The 20,166-nt window shown below is 40.1% G+C and overlaps 1 protein-coding gene across 4 annotated transcripts; it reads left to right on the plus strand.

The window, feature by feature from the left end:
- The first annotated feature begins 21 nt into the window (after positions 1 to 21).
- Positions 22 to 19,732, plus strand: chtopa (chromatin target of PRMT1a). 4 transcript variants are annotated; one of them, XM_084575488.1, is made up of 6 exons: positions 22 to 267; positions 13,868 to 13,940; positions 14,895 to 15,045; positions 18,451 to 18,625; positions 18,706 to 18,852; positions 19,001 to 19,732. In XM_084575488.1, the coding sequence occupies exons 2-6, from the start codon at positions 13,876 to 13,878 to the stop codon at positions 19,201 to 19,203; spliced, it is 741 nt and encodes a 246-aa protein (XP_084431614.1). In that variant the 5' UTR covers positions 22 to 267; positions 13,868 to 13,875; the 3' UTR covers positions 19,204 to 19,732. The 4 variants fall into 4 exon arrangements, with proteins under 4 accessions (XP_084431614.1, XP_084431615.1, XP_084431617.1 ...); XM_084575489.1 differs by having other exon boundaries at positions 18,724 to 18,852; XM_084575491.1 differs by lacking the exons at positions 18,451 to 18,625; positions 18,706 to 18,852; positions 19,001 to 19,732 and adding exons at positions 16,155 to 16,352; positions 17,085 to 17,852.
- Positions 19,733 to 20,166: the final 434 nt, after the last annotated feature.

Genomic DNA, 20,166 nt, shown 5'->3' on the forward strand with positions numbered 1-20,166 from the left:
GGGGTCATTAGAACCTCTCCATTTTCTTACCCAGCAGACAATTTAGCCAGCTGCACCATTTTAGGGAGTAAGCACGGTACCTTATCTCTCGAATTTTAATATTATTCTGGATACCACTGAAATAAGTTAAATACAGCGCTTGTTTAGGAAACAGCATTAATAAATAATCTGAAGAATATAAGGACACCAACACGGGCACGTCGCGCTGTAATAGCAAGCTAACCCGAGCTGGCTAATAGACTTATCTCCACGGACGCAGCATATACAGTAAGTAAGAATTTCTGAAAATACTCATACATTTAAACTAGTTAAACTTAGGTTAGTACAAACACTTGCAACTAAATTTGACAAACTAGTGCGCAAATATTCTTACAAATATCTTAACAGTTAAAGAAAGAATATTCAAATTACACAGTACAGTTGGATGATTTTGAATAAAAAGTGTATGTGCTGCTGTCTGTCGTGATAAGCAGATGTTTAACCTTAGGTTCACGGCCGCCACCATCAATTCGTCTCACGTAGGATGGCAGCTGTGGCTGTGGGCCCAGTCAGACATAGGCTTGGTTCGAATCCCTGGATCTACCATGAGATTACCTCCCGAATTATTATTATATAATTGAAATATATTTCATATCTCCCACTGTTTCTATGTGATGAAGCTAATGGACACCGAAAGGATAAATAATAATAATAATGCATTTTATTTATAAGCGCCTTTCAAGACTCACAAAGACACTGTACAAAAACAAAAAGACACAAAACAAGACAATAAAATGGAACAGTGCAATCACAGTGAATAAGCTTTCTGGAACAGGTGGGATTTGAGTCTGGATTTGAAGAGAGGGAAAGAGTCAATGTTATGGATGTCCGGTGAGTTCCAGAGTTGGGGAGCAGAGCAACTGAAGGCTCTGCTCCCCATGGTACTGAGACAGGCAACAATAGGTATCTATCTATCTATTTAATATAACAGTCTTGCACTAAGTCTTACCTTCACGAAGGTTATGGTATTCAGCATTTATATTAAACAACTGAAAGGGCTGTTGATTCAACTGGTTTCATTTTGGAGGCTGCAGTTTGTTCGTTTTTTGTGTTAGAATTAAAAACAAATAACAAAATAACCAGTCACTTTTTAATTTTTTGATTTTTGATTGCCATTTGAAAATGGAAAGAACGAATGATACACAGATTGACTGGTTATTTATTTATTTATTTTTTATTAAAATAGAAAAAATGCCTGGCTTTTCATATTTCAATTTTAGTCTCAGATCAAAAAAATACGAAATGGAAAAACGGGCCACAGGACTGAATTTTATTTCATTGGTCGGGTTTATGTGACCCGGAAGTTTGGTAATGAGCGTTAACAAACATACGTTAGCTTGCTAGCCGCCACAATCGATCGATCCTTATACAGTCAATTATCTGGACTATTATCTGGACTAGCAGCCAGGAGCCATCAGCCCGGCCGCCATGGAGAGTTACATCTTGTTTATGTGACTCTACTGAATTGAACTAATTCAATAAGAGTATGCATTTAAAACATAATGCAGGACAGAGAAGTTATGACAATAATAATGGCAGTTGTGAATATATTCACCTGTATACGTCCTCATCATATCTGTATACGTCCTCATTAGATCCCCTCCCCACAACTCTGGTCAAATCCTGCCTCTCCTCTCTGCTCCCCCTCATTACTGCCATCATCCACTCTTCACTTACCACTGGAATTGTTCCTCCACTCTTCAAAGTTGCTGATGTCACCCCTATACTGAAAAAAATGGGCTCAGATCCTAACGACTACAACAATCTCCGCCCCATCTCCAACCTACCTTTCATTTCCAAAATCCTTGAAAAAACTGTTGCCACTCAACTCCACTCCCAGCCCTCTCCCGTTACTTCAGGTGCCCTGGGGCCCCTCCTCTTCACCACTTACCTCCTCCCCCTTGGTAATATCTTCTGCAAATTCAATATTCACTTCCACTGCTTCGCGGATGACACCCAGCTCTACCTATCCACCAAACCAACTTCCACCCTCCCTCCCTCCCTCCTCCTTCATCACCTGTTTATCTGAAATAAAATCCTGGTTCACCTCAAACTTTCTAAAACTAAACAGTGATAAAACAGAACAACTCCTCATGGGAACCAAATCCACACTTTCCAAAGCTGACAGTTTTTCCCTCACAATCGACAGTTCCTTAGTTTCCTCCTCCCCCCAGGTTAAGAGTCTGGGTGTCATCCTTGACAGCTCACTATCATTTCAATCTCATATTAATAACGTTACCCGGTCTGCATATTTCCACTTACGCAATATAAATTGTCTCCGCCCCTCCCTCAGCGCCCATACCACTTCCATCCTTGTTCACAGCCTTGTCACCTCCTGCCTTGACTACTGCAACTCTCTCCTTTTTGGCCTCCCGCACAAATCCCTCCATAAGCTTCAAATGGTCCAGAATTCAGCCGCTCGCATCATCACCAAAACCCCTTCAATTCACCACATTACCCCCGTGCTTCAGCATCTCCACTGGCTCCCAGTCAAATTCCGTATCAACTTCAAGATTCTTCTCCACACCTTCAAGGCCATTCATAACTTCGCCCCTCCTTATCTCTCGGATCTCCTCCATATTGTCACCCCCTCCTGCTCCCTCAGATCCTCCTCCTCTATCCACCTCTCTGTGCCCTCGGCTCAGTACCATGGGGAGCAGAGCCTTCAGTTGCTCTGCTCCCAAACTCTGGAATTCACTCCCACCGGACATGCGCAACATTGACTCTTTCCCTCTCTTCAAATCCAGACTCAAAACCCACCTGTTTCAGAAAGCTTATTCACTGTGATTGCACTGTTCCATTTTTTTATTCTGTCTTGTTTTGTGTCTTTTTGTTTTTGTACAGTGTCCTTGTGAGTCTTGAAAGGCGCTTATAAATAAAATGTAATATTATTATTATTATTATTATTATTATTATCAATCACAAGGTTGTTTTTCAGTGGCATGGTCGAATGTGCCACAATTTTGCTGCTGTAGAATCCGTGTATCATTCGTTCTTTCCATTTTCTAATGGCAATCAAAAATCAAAAAATGAAAAAGTGACTGGTTATTTTGTTATTTGTTTTTTAATCTAACACAAAAAATGAAAAAATGGCTGGTTTTTCATATTTCAGTTTTAGGCTCAGATCAAAAATACGAAATGGAAAAACGGGAAACAGGACTGAATTTGATTTTAATATTTAATTGGTCGGGTTTACGTGGCCCAGAAGTTTTGTAATGAGCTTAAACAAACATACGTTATAATGTATAGCTTGCTAGCCACCATGATCGCAAAAAACAGCAAATTTGTACGTTTACAATTGAACCTGTAAAATCGAGCACAACATAACACAGTTGTATTGCCATAGATTCTGTCGTTAAAAGGTTACGGTTTGATTGACAATGACAGTTATCCACACTCATATAAACCTATCAGTAGGGCTCGCTGTCGTCAAAACATTTGCTTTCTCACGATAACAATCTCAGGGGAATATTTAATGTTATTTGTCTGTTTCTCAGCTGTTAATTTAGTCCCACGTGTGAGGTATCCACGTGGTTATCATTATCTGCTTAATTTGCACTGTATAAAGCACGAGCATCACCTGACGCCGGGAGTTCATGACCGGCTATCTGTTTACACTGGGGCTGCATGCAGGAGAAGGTCGGGTTGGATGAACCCTGACAGAGCTCCATCAGCCACACCATGAATGCCGGCTTCAGGTGATGCTCGTGCTTTAAAAAGTGCAAGTGCTAGTCAAGCTCCAGATCGATCGATCGATCGATCGTGGCGGCTACATTGACTGTATATACTGGGGCGGGGCAACGTATGTTTGTTAACGCTCATTACAAAACTTCCGGGTCACGTAAACCTGAAATCAAATTCAGTCCTGTGTCCCTTTTTTCCATTTCGTATTTTTGATCTGAGCCTAAAATTGAACGAATTTCTCAGGAGATAACAATCTCAGGAGAATATTTAATGTTATTTATCTGTTTCTCAGCTGTTAATTTAGCCCCACGTGTGAGGTATCCACGTGGTTATCATCATCTGCTTAATTTGCACTTTTTAAAGCACGAGCATCAGCTGACGCCGGAAGTTGATGACCGGCTATCTGTCTACACATGACTGAGTTTTATTTAATTGGTTGGGTTTACGTGACCCGGAAGTTGTGTAATGAGCGTTAACACATATCCAAAAAAGGTTCAAAAAAGGCAACTGGACTTGTAGAGTTTTTTGAGAAGACGTTTCACCACTCATCTGAGAAGCTTCTTCAGTTCTAGAGGACTGGTGGGAAGTCTGAGGTTTAAATAGGAACTCCTCCTGAAACTTGCTTGTTATGTTAACTATCAGAAACCGGTGCAGCTAATTTCCATTAACAATTGGGTACTTACCTTTTGTTGAGGGGGGACTGTTTTTGTCCCTGCCCTCTTCCCTATGAATGGTGCTCTGATGTCTCTTGTCCGTCCAGGGCCAGTTTTTGCTATGGGCAATGTGGGCGACCGCCCAGGGCGCAATCCATGTGAGGCATGAGCGCCCTCAAAAAAACAAACAAAACAAAACTGAAAACAAAACTCGCCAGTTTTCCAGACTACCGCTCATTTCCATGTCAAGTTAGTGGAGTGGCCGCTGGTACGCTCTCATTGTCACGTCAACTTGCTGCTGAGAGTCATACGGGTTGTGTGTGTGTCAGAAGCGGCAAGGGGGAGGGGGGCGGGGGATCAACTTGCGACTGCAGAGGTTGGCAAGGAGAAGGGGGGGCGAGGGATAGACTGATCCCAGGCCACACAACACAAACTGCTTCCAAATAAATTGTATTTCATTCCTAAAATTAACATAGACCCATAGACCATATACCTACATGTAATTAATTGGGTTATGTGAAAAATGACAGAAAAAATAAAATAAAAAATCTGAAGTCATCTATGTCAGGGGTTCCCAAACTTTTCCATGCCAAGGCCCCCCAAACAGCATTAGCTTCTGGCCGGGGACCCCCTTTGCAAACCTACAGAAAATGCTACAAAATATGTAAAGAAACATCATCTTTTATAATGTTTTTTCTTACTTTTATTGACTATTCAATAACTATTCCATTTGTTTAGCATAAGTGCTGCCTCATATTTTTAGTTGGCCAAGAGTTCTTAAGGTTTTTTTTGCAGTAGTGTCCTCCACGACAGGGCTGTTGGTCTGTTCCTTCGGTCTCTTTCTTGTCAAAAACCTGTCCATTTTGCGCTAGCTTCATGCTAGCTACATGCTAGCTTGAGGAGCAAAGCAGCTTGATAAATGGTGCAAACCGCCAGGTATACACAGATTATGAGGTCATGAACGATGTTTTGACTGGCAGGGAATCAGAAAGATGAGCATGGCAAATAACATTTAGATATGATATATTATTAATAATTATGTTTTATGATAATGATTTAAAAAATAATTTGATTATATTTTATAATAATGATTAAAAATAATTCGATTATATTTTTTTCATTTTTCTAATTTTTTTCTTATCTTCCCTCCAATTGTCTGAGGCCCCCCTAGCGCCCCCTGGCGGCCCCCACTTTGAAAACCACTGATCTATGTGACTCACGTAACTCCGGTTGATTGACGGGTGCACGGACGGTGTTGGCAAAAAGTAATGCAAAAGTTAATGATGTCGAGTCTTCATCTTCATCATGGATCAAAGTAAAAGACCAGAAGCCATCAGGTGCCCAGTTCAGAAAAACAAGAAAAGAAGAAGAGGAGAAACGGGAGAAGATAAAGGTATACAGATTTCTATGAGTGACCTGAGTGACAGTAGGCTATAGGCTATTTATTAGCCTCTTGCTAATATGTTGCTATTAGCCACAGAAGACGACTGTATTTGGTTTTTAGTTTTGCTGAACTAACAACTATAAGAATTGAGGCATCATGTCAAGCAACTAATTTCACCCATAGGCAGCCTAGTCTAGTTTGTGTTTGCAACACAAGTGCAAATTCACACAGACGTCCTGACTGTGGAATTTTTTATTGCTATATGCTAACTTAAATAACTTCTAATATACATTGACAATGGCATTTTGTAAGCTACATGTGATATAGCTTTTTAAATAATTTGTAGTGTGTTATGCTTAGTTTATAGGATGTTAACAAATGTTAATAAAATGTGCATTATGGTCATTTTAATTAGGTAACTGATGCATGTGTGATGTAAGTGTGATCTAACTTACATATTGTATCCTAATTGTAAATTCAGGGGCACTTCTGAAATATTTTGAAGCTAGAGCACCCACTGGCCAAAATGAGGAGTGAGATACTTCCACAGCAGCCACAGACATGGTCGTGGAGTCTGATGAGGAGCCATCTACCTCTGCAGCCACACAGGCCTCTTCAGGGATGGTCCTGACTCTATGTACAAAACTGGTGTGTTATCATAACTGGAACTGTTCAGATGGTATTAGGATGATGCAAAACAAAACTCGTATGTAAAATACGAAATAGTTTACTGCAGGAATCTTTTTTTTTATGTAGTTTTTTATTTATTTATTCATTTATTTATTTAGCTTTCTTGGGATTTTTCAAGCATGGTTATTAGATCCTGTGATGAAGGATTTGTGCAATTGACATTGGTGTGTTTATACTGTATTTCATTTATTTAACTTGTTTTTTCTCTGTTCTTGTTACTTTTTTGTATTTAAGATGATATATAATAAAGTAATACAGATAACAAATAATATAATATTGTGTTGTGTTGGTGGCGGGCTTTGAGGGTTAGTCTTTTTTTGGGGGGTGCAGAAGTTAAAACCGTATTGTAAATAGATGGCAGATTAAATCTCAGTCCACCTCCTCTGTTTGGTGAAGGTTTTTCCAGTCTAACATAGATGGCTTCCTTTACTCCTTTTTTTTATTTTTATTTTTTAAACCTTTTTTGGATATACCATGACCTGGATGAACGCTGAGAGAGCTCCATCAGCCGTACCATGAATACCGGTGTTCCCCAGGGTGCTCGTAATTTAAATCCAACTCCCTATCATGCTGAATATATGGATCATAAACTTCATTTAGACCAAAATGAAAAGCTCAGGATGTTTGGTGTTAACTGTTTTAATGTTTTGGCTGTTGATGGCTACAGCAGCAAATTTGCACATTAGATCGATCGATCGTGGTGGCTACATTGACTGTATAGGGCGGCTAGCAAGCTAACGTATGTTTAACGCTCATTATAAAAGTTACGGGTCACGTAACCCCAACCAATTAAATATTAAAATCAAATTCAGTCCCGTGGCCCGTTTTTCCATTTCGTATTTTTGATCTAAACCAAAAATTGAAATATGAAAAACCAGGCATTTTTTCGTTTTTTGTGATAGAATTTCTATGGCTGATGGGACTGATGGCTCCTGGCTGCTAGTCCAGATCGATCGATCGTGGAGGCTAGAAAGCTAACGTATGTTTGTTAACGCTCATTATGAAACTTCCGGGTCACGTAAACCCGACCAATTAGATAAAATTCAGTCCTGTGGCCCGTTTTTCCATTTCGTATTTTTGCTCTGAGACTAAATTGAAATATGAAAAACCAGGCATTTTTTCGTTTTTTGTGTTAGAATGAAAAACAAATAACAAAATAGCAGTCACTTTTTCATTTTTTGATTTTTGATTGAAAATGGAAAGAACGAATGATACACCGATTGGACAAGAGGGTGTAGCTAGTTAAATAATAATAATGGAAATTTTAACTATCTTGACTTGATACATGTTCTTAAGAGTAAATGAAGTTTGCATCAAATCTTGCAAGAATGATTTTAATGCAATGGCTAAAAAATAACCTGCTCTCTAACTACTCTCATGTAAAGTAGATAAACTATCTCACTATCCAACATGTGCTTAAGTGCTGCTAATGTAAAAGTAACCTAATCAAATTTTGTTGGATGCCTACAGTGACAATGACATGTGTTATGTCTTCTAAATATTGTGTTTGAAGTTCAACAATATTAATGCTGAGCTCCGCTAGACTTCATGTTGTCTCAACAATAGAAGCATTTTCTGAAGTCTTTTGTCAAGGTATTTAATTTGTTTTTTGGTCAAGTTAACATCTAGTCATAAAATATACTACAATTTAAAACAGATAGCAACTATATTGTTGTCATGTGTCATGGATATACTTTGAACCAATAAAACCAATAGACATTGAGCTATTAATGCAGTTTTACACAAATGAAAGAAAAAAAATAGCAGTCTCATGAGTAAAAGTCCTCTCTTGACAACCTTGATTTTCTGTGTAAACTTTTTAAATAATTGTATTATTGAACTGCTGCACTTGGGCAGATAGATGAATAGATAGAAAGTCTTGAAATTATTAAGAGAAAGAGATTATATAATAATGTGGAAAGTCCTGTGCGAGTGTTTGAGTTTAACTTTGATTTTAGAGTAGTAGTTATTTTATTATTATTATATTATTTATAGATTTAATATTTTTATAGTTTTGCTGTGTTCTTGCACTGTCATGGACAGCATTTTGAATTCAGACGTTCAATGCTAAGACATTCTATCTTACAGAGAATAGCGAGTTCATGAAGTCTCATGAAACGACACGTGTATCACTGCGGGGCATAGACGCTGTAGCCTACGCACGTAGCCTACGCCGGTACAAGCCATTTATACTTGTGCACTCGTCAGCCTGGCTTTCTCTATGAAAACGCCACCCAAACGCTGGTTGGCGCTGTGTCTTTTTTGCCAGTTGGGTTAATTTTTGTTTTTACTTCCTGCTTCATATTCAACGATGCCGACTGAAACCGAAGACGAGTCATACAAATGTTTGTATCTCCGAACCTCCCCAGTTAACCTTTCCTCGATGTGTTCCATCTTCATTGATCCAAAACAATAAATTCGAAAATTGCGGAGATGGAGCAGCTGGAAATACAAAAGCGGAAGCAAGCTACCTAGCAGATTAACAGGGTTTCCTGTTAATCTTAAAAAGTCTTAAATTTGATAATACCAATTTAAGGCCTTAAAAAGTCTTAAATACGAGCATATTTTGCATCGTAGGTCTTAAATTACATTGCGTCAAGTCTTAAATCCTTACGCCCATTTACCGCTTCATTCGCATTTCGTTCAATGCGTTGGTGGCATCCACAGTTAGTTCCGTGTGTTCTGTGTAGTTCTTTATGAACTATAACTATTAGCGGTACGTAGAAATTAAACTACAAATGAGACCTGGAAGTGGAATCCAGTGTTCAGCTCGGTTTGTAACACGTTGCTGTACCGGGTATGGTACGACCGTACGGCGCAGGCGAAGCAGGAAGATTTTTTTCGTCACGTAGCGTTATGGATTTATGCCTTTTGGATTCGAGACTTTTTCTGTCACATGAACCTCGTTGTCAACTTGGGAAATGGGCAAAATGTAAGTTTAATGATTGCTGGCTTTGTAACGTGGAGTTGGAAAGAAGCTTAGCCACGTTTGCTAGTATTATGTTTTAACATGAAGTAGCAAGGCAGGAGATGAAGTAGAGATTTCCACACAATACATTTATTTAACAGAACCATATAAAGCCAGGTCTCACGGCATATTACAGAACATTGTAATAACCGATAATAAAACGTTCGTGGCTTGTAGCCTTCACCAGGGTCCACATTGCAGAGACTGAGGAAGTAAAAAAAAAAAAAGAGGATGCAACAAGAGTGACACCTGCTGAACTAAGCGATGAGAACAAAGGAGGCGCCGCCGTGTGGCGTAAATTGGTAATCCTCCATGTAATACTCCTGCACGCAAGAGGACACTCAAACTCTGCAGCCTGGGTGTGAAGACAGTGGAATCTCACTTAAAAGCAGGGAAACACCAGACTGCTCTTAAAAGTCTCAACAACCTCATACAATCACCCAGTTTTGCTTGCCGTTGCCAGGTCTGAGTACAGCCAGAGACGGTGTTACAGCCAACTCTGTGCGAACTGCGCAAAACAGTCCAAAACAGGCCGAAAATCTTTGGATCATCTGCAACTCTGAAAACTGAAGTCTTGTGGATGTTAAATACTGTACCAAAGCATCACTCGACCCCTGCTCGAAAAAAGCAGACCTGGGGCATGATAAGGGTCCGTGATGTATCATCAGTTTAAGGTGTGCAGTAAACTCTGATGACCTGAAATCAGCTCTATTCATTTTTCCTCAGAGTTTTCCTGCTATTATGGCGGTGTCAACAGAAAAGTCATGTGACGTCCGGAGCTCTATAGTGGTCTCCAGCGATGTGTTTCAAAGCCGTTTAATTCCATTGAAATATGTTCCAAAACTATGCATGGCACATAGGATGGAGGAAGTTGGGACATGTCTCAATGCATGTTAAATCACATCTATAGGGTAACTGATAGTTGAATGACAATACATTTTGTTATTTTGAAAGTAATTCTGTGTCTGGATTTTTATTTATTTATTATTTTTTGTACTTCGAGAAGGTCTTAAATGTAACCCATAATGGTCTTAAAAAGGTCTTAAAAAGTCTTAAATTTCACTTGCTCAGACCTGCAGAAACCGTGGATTAATCACAGCTCTTGAAGTCTACGTTACCACAACACGTAGTTACATTTCTGGGGAGTTGCACATCAGGCGGCACCGTTAGGTTCGGCACAGGGCTGTCGCCGTAGCTGTGGCGTCAAATTGACGGCAGAAGCCTAAACCGTCTATAGAGCTCTGGTAGCCAACGTCACCATCCACCAGCAATCACAATGCCGCCATACTGGCAGGAAAGCACACTTTGCTAATGACTATTCGGTTGACAACTGCGAGCAACTAACTTGTCCTAGTACCAGTTATATCCAAAAATGGTCGACAGCTGTTGTGTCCCAGGATGCCAGAATAGTCGGGGACAAGCAAGGGGGAAATCGTCTTACAGGATCCCAAAGATCCCGCAAGTCGGATGTGGATTACTGCAATAAAATGTGCAAGAAGCCGGCACGAGAAAACGGATCGGTGGGATCCCTCGAGAAACGGATTTCGCTTGTGTAGCGATCACTTTATATCGGGTAAAAAAAAAAAGTCGCGTGACGTCCGGAGCTCTGTAAGTGTCTCCACGATGGATATGGGCCATTTTGAGAGTCTGAAGCCAGAGTCTGCTCAGTAGACCTACTGTCTGTGAATGGAGCCACGTTATTGATGACTCGCCCATTCTTCCGCTAGACTTACTGGCATTTGCATTTGATTTATACCACTCCGTCTGCACTACCTCCGCCAGTTACAAAGAAATGTTGGATTATACACTGCACTTTGATCTGTACTAGTGTTCAATTCAATTCAATTCAATTTTATTTAATAACAATACAAATCGTCTCAAGACGCTTTACAGAAACCCAGCCTGAAACCCCCAGAGCAAGCCTGAAGGCGACGGTGGCAAGGGAAAAACTCCCTTTTAACAGGAAGAAACCTTGAGCAGAACCCAGCTCATATGGAGGGACCCATCTGCCTAAGGCCAATACTCCAAAAATGGGCATGGGGTTCATCTTAAATATAGTCATTATTTTGTGTTTAAAGAGTTCTGTTACAAGTTACGGGTCACATATCAATAAATTCTATTTGCATTTACACTCCGTACGTCTTTTGTGCTGACAGTAATAGGCAAATACTATACTAATACATATAAATTGATCATAAATCATAATAATTTTAATTACAAAAATAACAAAGTCAAAATTTGTATTCTGGAAAACATCAACGCTGAAGTTAATACATCTGGGCTGTAATAAGGAATAAGAAACGTAACAAGACATAAACACTACAGACTTTATGTTTTGGACTAATATTTCCCAACCTCAAACTGACACATTTTATTTAATAAATATTATTAATTACGTTTTGACTTTGTGCTGCTTTGATAACCGTTATAAACTCCCATTAGGGTGGCTGTGGCTCAGTAGGTAGAGCGGGTTGTCCACGAACCAGAGGGTTAGCGGTTCGATCCCTGGAATGTGCCACATGCCGAAGTGTCCTTGAGCAAGACACTGAACCCCCAGTTGCTCCCAGTGGGGGTGGCACTGGTGTGTAAATGTGTGTGTGCTTGTGTAAGCGAATGGGTAGATGTGTCTATGAGTACCAATAGGTAGAAAAGCGCTATATAAAAGCAAGGCCATTTACCATTTACCATTAGCCTCTTGATAGTCTCCCGTTAGCCTCGCTACCTATGTTGGGCACTGACACAGACCATATAAATAATACTAAAGTTGAGGCCACACTTCTGGGGTGTTCCAGTAGGAAGTAGCAGCAAAGCAGACAGGTATTATTTTGATTTAAAATGAACCAAAAGATAATTTTAAATCTTTTTAAATGGACCAAACCCTCAAATTCAGATGAAAGGTTGTCATTAGGTCAGCTAAGGACTAGCAGAGAAACAAAGGCTAGCAGCTAGCTACCCATACATCACCTGTCACTCAAAGCAGGAATGCCCTTAATTATGCAGAATTTTAAACCTGAATAAAAAATAAACGAATGAGTTAGATGTACCATTATACAGTCAGTAAGTAAATGTGGCTCAAACCAAAGGGTTAGCTGTTCAATCCCCAGAACATGCCACGTGCCCAAGTGTCCTTGAGCAAGACACTGAACCCCCAGTTGCTCCCAATGCTTGGCACTGGCATGTGAATGTGTGCGTGCCTTTGTGACCAGATAGGTAGATGTGTGACTGTAGAAGCGCTTTGAGTGCCAGTAGGTAGAAAAGCACTATATAAAAACAAGACCATTTACCAAGTAATACAGTGCAATCGCTTCCATGCACTCGCTGTAACCTCACTAATCTCTCATCTGCACATACTCCTTCCCCCGGTTAATTGCTGAATTGGTACAGTCCGCGTACCATTGTGGGCGGGGGTCCGGGAGTGAATTGTACACTGCGCACGTCTACCTCTGTTCACCTTGCACAAGTGTAACTAACCAGTCACTTTTCAGCACTGCAGGTTATATTGCAGACAAGAAAAAATTATTTTGGTTTCCTCTATCAGCCTACTAAAATGTAATACTTTTTTATTTTTGTGGCTCAAGTATGATGAAACAAATAATTCTAAACCTGGTTTTCTGAGCACATTATATTTAATTTATAAAAAAATATATTTATTTTACTTACAAATATAACCCTGCTTTCTTGTTGTGCATCAGTGTTTCCTCTACCATTATACGGATTAACATGGGCAAACGGATCATTAGAGTAGAGTAGTGATGTTGAATTGGAGAAGGAAATAATTTTTGACAGCATGGGAAGTAATAAAGAAAACAAAGCGGCAGAAACTTTTGGATCGGGCATTCCTATGGATGTGGAATGGTGGTTAGCACTGGTGCCTCACAGCAAGAAGGTTCCGGGTTCGAATCCATGGGATGACTGGACCTTTCTGTGTGGAGTTTGCATGTTCTCCCTGTCTCTGCGTATGTTCTCTCCGGGTGCACCGGCTTCCTTCCACTGTCCAAAGACATGCTTGTTAGGTTCATTGGTGATTCTAAACTGGCTGTAGATGTGTATGCGAGTGTGAATGAATGAATGAATGAATGAATGTTAAGCTTGTTTGGCTCCACATATTTGTGTGAGCAGACTTTTTTAGTTATGAACTTGAAAAAGAACCGCTTGAGATGAAGACTGACTCCCCCTTAGGTGACATTTTGTGTCTACCACTGTCCTCGAACCAGACCTCCAGAGTGAAGAGTTTCACTCTTCACATTAATGTCAGTTAATTTAGCTTTGTTATCACAGAGTTTTATTTTATTTATTTATTTATTTTAGAGTTTCAGATCTGGCCCTTCAAACAAAAACTTTGGACACATCCTGGTTTAGACTGATACCATATATTCTTATGGTCCAGATTTTGCTTACTTACTATTTACTACCTGATTACCTTGTTTTTTCTTTCTTGTCTCTTTCCAGGAGCCAAAATGACTACAGCCTCATCCCAAAAAGTTGTCCTGAAAAGCACCACCAAAGTGTCCCTAAATGAGCGGTGAGGCGCTACGCACCCTGTCAGCAATTAGTCACAACATGCAATGGCCAGCCTTGGCTTGTGAAGGTTCTAGTATTCTCTACGGAATGCTACTGTTGGGAACTGGACCTTACATGGTTGCTGTTCTGACTGTTCCCTGTGTGTGCACAGCTCATTCAAACTTTTTTTGGCCCTGTCAAGATTTGTTTGGCATCCCAGCAGATTAATCTAATTACAATATGTATCAGTATGGGCTTGTCTGGGCCAATTATCTTGTGTGAGCAGTATATACAAGTAGACAAGGGAGCTAGTGGTCATGCTGTTCTATAAATTCCTTGGCACAGGTTTGCATAGCAGTACTGTGTACATCAAGTATGTACCTCTAATGGGGACAGGAAAGCAAAAGCTTTGGGGCACCTCTTTGTCCTTTCTGCCTCTTAGATTTTCTCTCTCAAACCAATGATAGTGAAGCACGTGCCACTCGTGTTCCATCATTGTCTTTCTCTCTGCTTAAAGAACAATAATTCAGTCCGAGCTTGGACGTGACTAAGAGGTCACCTCCACCCTCTAACTACAAGTCACGGTCCATGCTGTAAGTGGCTGAATGGCCGAAAACGCCTCATGTCCAGGGCCTCATCCAAGCCAGTCAGTTTGAGGCCTGTAAGTGGCAAAATTGTGGCTCTTATTTTGGAATGTACACTCTGCTTTTCTTCTTCAGCACTTATTTATTCATCTTAGTTTCACTTTATTCATATGTTCATTTCAAAACACATGCCAAATTCAGATATAAAAAATTCTGTGTTGCCATATGATTGAGATACAATAAGTGGCAAACAAAAGAGCCACCACACAGTCGGGGTGACTGTATCCATAATATGAGTAATGGCTTGATGTGGAACCCTGCTTCCTCCTCGTCTGTATATCCCCTGTCCCCGTATTTTACTTCCTCCCTCTTTCTCCCTCCCACCTCTAAAGCTTCACTAACATGCTGAAGAACAAGCAACCCACTGCGGTAAGCATTCGAGCCACCATGCAACAACAGCATTTGGCTAGTGCTCGCAACCGCCGGCTGGCCCAACAGATGGAGAACAGACCCTCAGTGCAAGCTGCTCTGAATCACAAGCAGGTAAGGGCTACAATCTGATGAGTGTCAGCTGCAACTGTGGAAAGCGGTAATAGAATAGGAGTAACCATAGCATCCACTTACTACCTGGAATTTGTTGAAGACAACAATTGACATTTAAAGGGGACATCTAATGCAAGTCTCACTTTTTTACATTAAGTAGAGTGTGTGGTATGTCGAGTTTAAAAATGTGTCATTTCAAATTTTACACCTTTGTGACGTAGATCAATTGTTCTGAATATAAGAATCACTCCTGAGCCCTATCCCTACACAGCTTTAGACCACCCCTCCTCAGGTAGCGATGCTGCACATTTCATTTCAGCAAGTATCAGATACACAACGACAATGAAGCAGTATTGGCATGTAAGCTGCTCTTTGCTCGACTGTAAATTCTCACAGGCCTCATCATACCTGCCAACACTCCCGATTTATGCGGGAGTCTCACGATTTTTAACAATTCCTCCTGCCCTGCTCCCGATTTGTAATTTCTCCCGCTATATCCTGATTTTAAAGTGAAATGAATCAATGGCAACCCAACCCAAATGCTCCCACTCTACGTGCCTTGTGTCCCATACGTCACTGCCCACGTCGAAACACACGTCAATTCCCGGGTTACACAAAATGAGCAAGATGGAGACAACAAACAAAAAATATGCTTCAAAGTTTCAATCTGCTTAGTGTGACAAGTTCACCTTTGTCGTCGCGAGTCACGCAAGTGTCTCCCATGGACTGGAAATTGCTATTTTGAATTTTATTAATTCACAAACGAAATATGTTTGGTTTTCTTCAGTTACAATAAATAATGAACGTTTTACATTTACATTACATTTAGTATGTGTGTGATTTAAAAACTGAAATTTTTGACAACAATGTTTTTTTTGTTGTTATTGTATGTATAATTAAATATTGTATTTTATTGTGAATAAAATTACACATATTTAGGTCCAAGAAGGCTGTAGAGTCATTTCAGGACGTACGTTGTAGCACATTTCATTTTAGCTATGGATTTAAGTCTCATTAAAAGTTGTTTTGTTTACAACGTGGCAGGGATGTTAGCAATCCAAACGCTACCCCAGAAAATCTCCCTCATTTTCATAGCTCAATGTTGGCAGGTATGCATCATTACGCCGAATCCCAGCCTCAGGAGAAACAAGAGCAAAGTGGCTGGATTCTATTTTTCATGGAATTTTCCTGGAGAGATTGAAATGTTTTTATCGGACTGTGTCACCAAATGGGGACAATATGATGTTGGACTTGCATCCAAGTTGTGCTACAAGGATGGAGCTGAGCCATCAGTCTGTCACACAGATGTAAGTATTTTTAAAATAATTTTCAGTTTTTTTTTTTCGTTTGTTTTTTCTTTTCAGTTAATTCTAGCAGAATCTGAGGTGCTTATAACCGGTGCGGCTAACAATAATGTTAATACATGAGGTCAATAGCTTTCAGTCAATGTTTGCGAACGTGATTTTTCATAAGAAATTGTGAGCGTAACAGTCATTTCTAGCACTATTTGTATATCGTAGGAATTTGCTGTTATTGACGCCATGTGGTAGTGGTGGAGAGCAGAGCGAATAGTAAGGGCTAATCACAGGGCTAGGGTAGCATGCTAAGGCCGTGTTAAAAATACGCAATGTCCGTCTGTTGCTTGGCTAATGGACACTTTCATGGTGTCTGTATGTTAGGATATATTTTAACTGACTGCTGTTTAGCTATAGTGGTGATGTCATGATGATTTTACTATGATTTGTCGTGTGTGCTAGTGGGCTACAATGACAATGTTACACTTATTTACTCGTAAATGGCAATATTAAGAGCTTTTATGGGTCAAATCTATCTAAAACAGTGAGGTGTATCTCCATTTGTAACATTTGAAATAAAAAGACTAGTTAATATCTTATTCTGATTATTCTAATTATTTTGTATCTAACTTGTAATTTAGCACTCTCTGATGCTGTAACATGAACAAAAAAAAAACACTGCAGCTATTGTTATTATTATACACATAATAATAATAATAATCAATGCCGCTCTTGTTTTGTTAGGGAAGCAAGTCTGAAGAATTTTCCTCCAAGACTCTACCTGGCACAATCTGATGAAAAATCAAAATAAACCACGGAAAGAAAGAAAGACATTGCACCCACAAGCAGAACATAAACAAGTGTTTATATAAATTAAATAAAGACTAATTATAATATATTTTCCACCTATGTGGACAATCTGCTGGATCTTATCTCTGATAAGGTTCTTCCAGACCTGACTCCATATGTGGATGAGGTGCTGAAGATCTCCACACTCGATGACTTGGAGAAACCAAATAGAAGACTGGTAGCGATGGGCAGCTCTGTGTCATGGTTTAGTGAACTGCAGGTCTGGACCCCATGTACATTCTGTGAGCATCAAGGTTCTTCTTTATTGCCACACTGGAGGGCTACAGTGATTCTACCGCCTAGGAAGCCCCAACACCAGTGTACAAAGGTTCTGTAACGGCTGAGACAAATATACAAATATAATTTTTAGCTGAATGTTCATTTTTACAATTTTTACATGGATGTTTGTATTTGCTATTTCTCAACAATCAAGTGTGCTATGCATGGTGTTGTGTAGAATAACTGCTTAAAGAGCTGCAGAAATCTCTCAGATAATAAAATTTGTACAAACAGTTTTGTGTGCTTTCAGTGCCTGTTATGATGTGGCTTCAGAGCAAAGCGCTGCCATACTCTACTGATAGCTGAATGGTTGCCGAGGCAACACTACCCATGTCTGCCCTGTCTTATGTAGGCGTGTCTCCCATGAAGAGGGGGGTGGGGTTACAGGAGCTCATTCTCAGGAGGGAGGGGGGATTGTGCCAAAAAATTGCTGTTTTTGACATGGTGAATAGGGGCCTGTTAAACACAATAATTGAGATTTTTTTTAACCAAATCATGTAGCAGAGATCCATCAAGTCATAAAAGAAACCTATCAACTTGTGGAAATTTTTAACATTAGCAATGAAACAAGTGTGTAATGTGAAAAGACACAAAGTGAATGGCAAATTTATCCAACTATTACTGGTTAAATAATCCAAGTTTTAATAATCCAAGAGTTATAGCAAAAAAAGTTTCCACAAACTCAATACCTATTCAGCAGTTCTTGGTGAATGTCTGTCCTCAAATAATGAATGTGTGGGTTGCATCCTTTTTTTTACCCACAGGCCAAACCACAGCAAAGCAGTGCGCATTTGTTTTATACATGTTGCGCATTATTATTTCACATATTATGACAATACATGGGCCAGGCTGTTCACTGGGGTTCAGTGCAGTAGACCATCACCAAGATCCTGTTGATACAATCTGTAGTATGTTTCCTAGAAATTCCCACCTTGTTTTGCTGATCTTTGTCATAATTGCATCCATGATTAACTTGTCTCAGAGCCTGAAGCAGCGTCTGGGAAAAATCAACATCCAAGCCAGGCTAGGCCGTCCTGTTGGGGCTCTGATTCGTGGAGGAGCTGCTGCAGGCAGGGGAGGAATGCGGGGGATGACCAGAGCAGGCCTGCGAGGACGAGGCAGAGGAGGAGTAATGAGGGGAGCTCTGTCTCTGAGAGGTGTGTGGCTATAGCTTTTTTTGGTAATGTGATTTTGTTGCAGTCTATGCAATAAATGAGTATGATATGACATTATAAAGGGAAGCGAGTGTCTATAGGTGGCCCCATGCGAGGCCGTGGCTCTGCTGGCCGTCTGCCGATGCGAAAGGGAGGCAACCACCGTGGAGGAGCTCCTGGAAGAGGAGGGATTCTGTCCCGAGGAGCAGCTCGAGGAGCCCTTATCAGAGGTCAGTGTGTGACAAATATCACTCCCCCCCCCCCCCCCCCAGTTATGAAAAAATACATGTATACATTTTCTCAATTTCTGAATTGCCAGCAAATAAAACTCTTATCTATTACTGTTCAGTCAGCATATTCATGTGTTCTGCTGGATAGGTCGTGGTGGACTGCGTGGGCGTGGCAGTTTCATAAGTCGAGTTAATCGCAACCGTGGTCGCGGGCGTGGCGTGAGTCGACCAACTGTTACCCGAGAACAACTAGACAACCAGCTGGATGCCTACATGTCAAAGACCAAGGGTCATTTGGATGCAGAACTGGATGCCTACATGGCCCAGGCAGACCCAGACAGTATGGAGTAAAGGACTTTGGAGCTCAGGCATATGTAGAGTCACTGCAGAACTGTATAGCTGAAGTCACACATGCAGCATAGTGTTAATGTACTGAGAAGTTATTGTTTATAATGTTGGTGAGACTGGTTACGTTTCAGTACTCTGAGCTTTGGAACAGCAGATAATCAAGGTTTCACCTGAATTTGCTTCAACCACGACTCAGTTCTGCACAACCTGCTTCTGCAGAACCAGTTTTAATTCTGGAATAACTCTGTGAAGGGACCTTTCTAAGCATTGACAGCATGTTTTTTTAAGCTTTTTTTGTAGTAATAAAATGGTGAGACTGTCATTTAAAAATTGGTAAATATATCTGTAATGTAAAATTTGGTGATCTAAGTAATGTGCTGTTACAAATTCTTAAAAACATTTTTTAAATTTTATTTAAGGATTTGTATGCTCTCACCTGTGGAATTACTTAGTTTGCTTATCTTGAAAACACTCGCAATGCGAAACATTTCTAAATTGCGTGTTGAAATAAATGGAAGCAAACCCTTTTTAAGTCAGGTATCAATTTTTCTTTTTTTAATGTGTATATATGTGTGTGTGTGTGTGTGTGTGTGTGTGTGTGTGTATATGTATATATATATATATATGTGTGTGTGTGTGTATGTGTGTGTGCGTGTATATGTGTGTGTGTGTGTGTGTGTACAGTCAGGTCCATAAATACACAATTCTAATCTTTTTGGCTCTATACACTACCACAATGGATTTGAAATGAAACGAACAAGATGTGCTTTAACTGCAGACTTACAGCTTTAATTTGAGGGTATTTACATCCAAATCAGGTGAACGGTGTAGGAATTACAACAGTTTGTATATGTACCTCCCACTTTTTAAGGGACCAAAAGTAATGGGACAATTGGCTGCTCAGCTGTTCCATGGCCAGGTGTGTGTTATTCCCTCATTATTCCATTTACAAGGAGCAGATAAAAG

This window comes from Chelon labrosus, assembly GCF_963514085.1.
Source record: "Chelon labrosus genome assembly, contig: SCAFFOLD_52, whole genome shotgun sequence".
Lineage (NCBI taxonomy): Eukaryota > Metazoa > Chordata > Actinopteri > Mugiliformes > Mugilidae > Chelon > Chelon labrosus.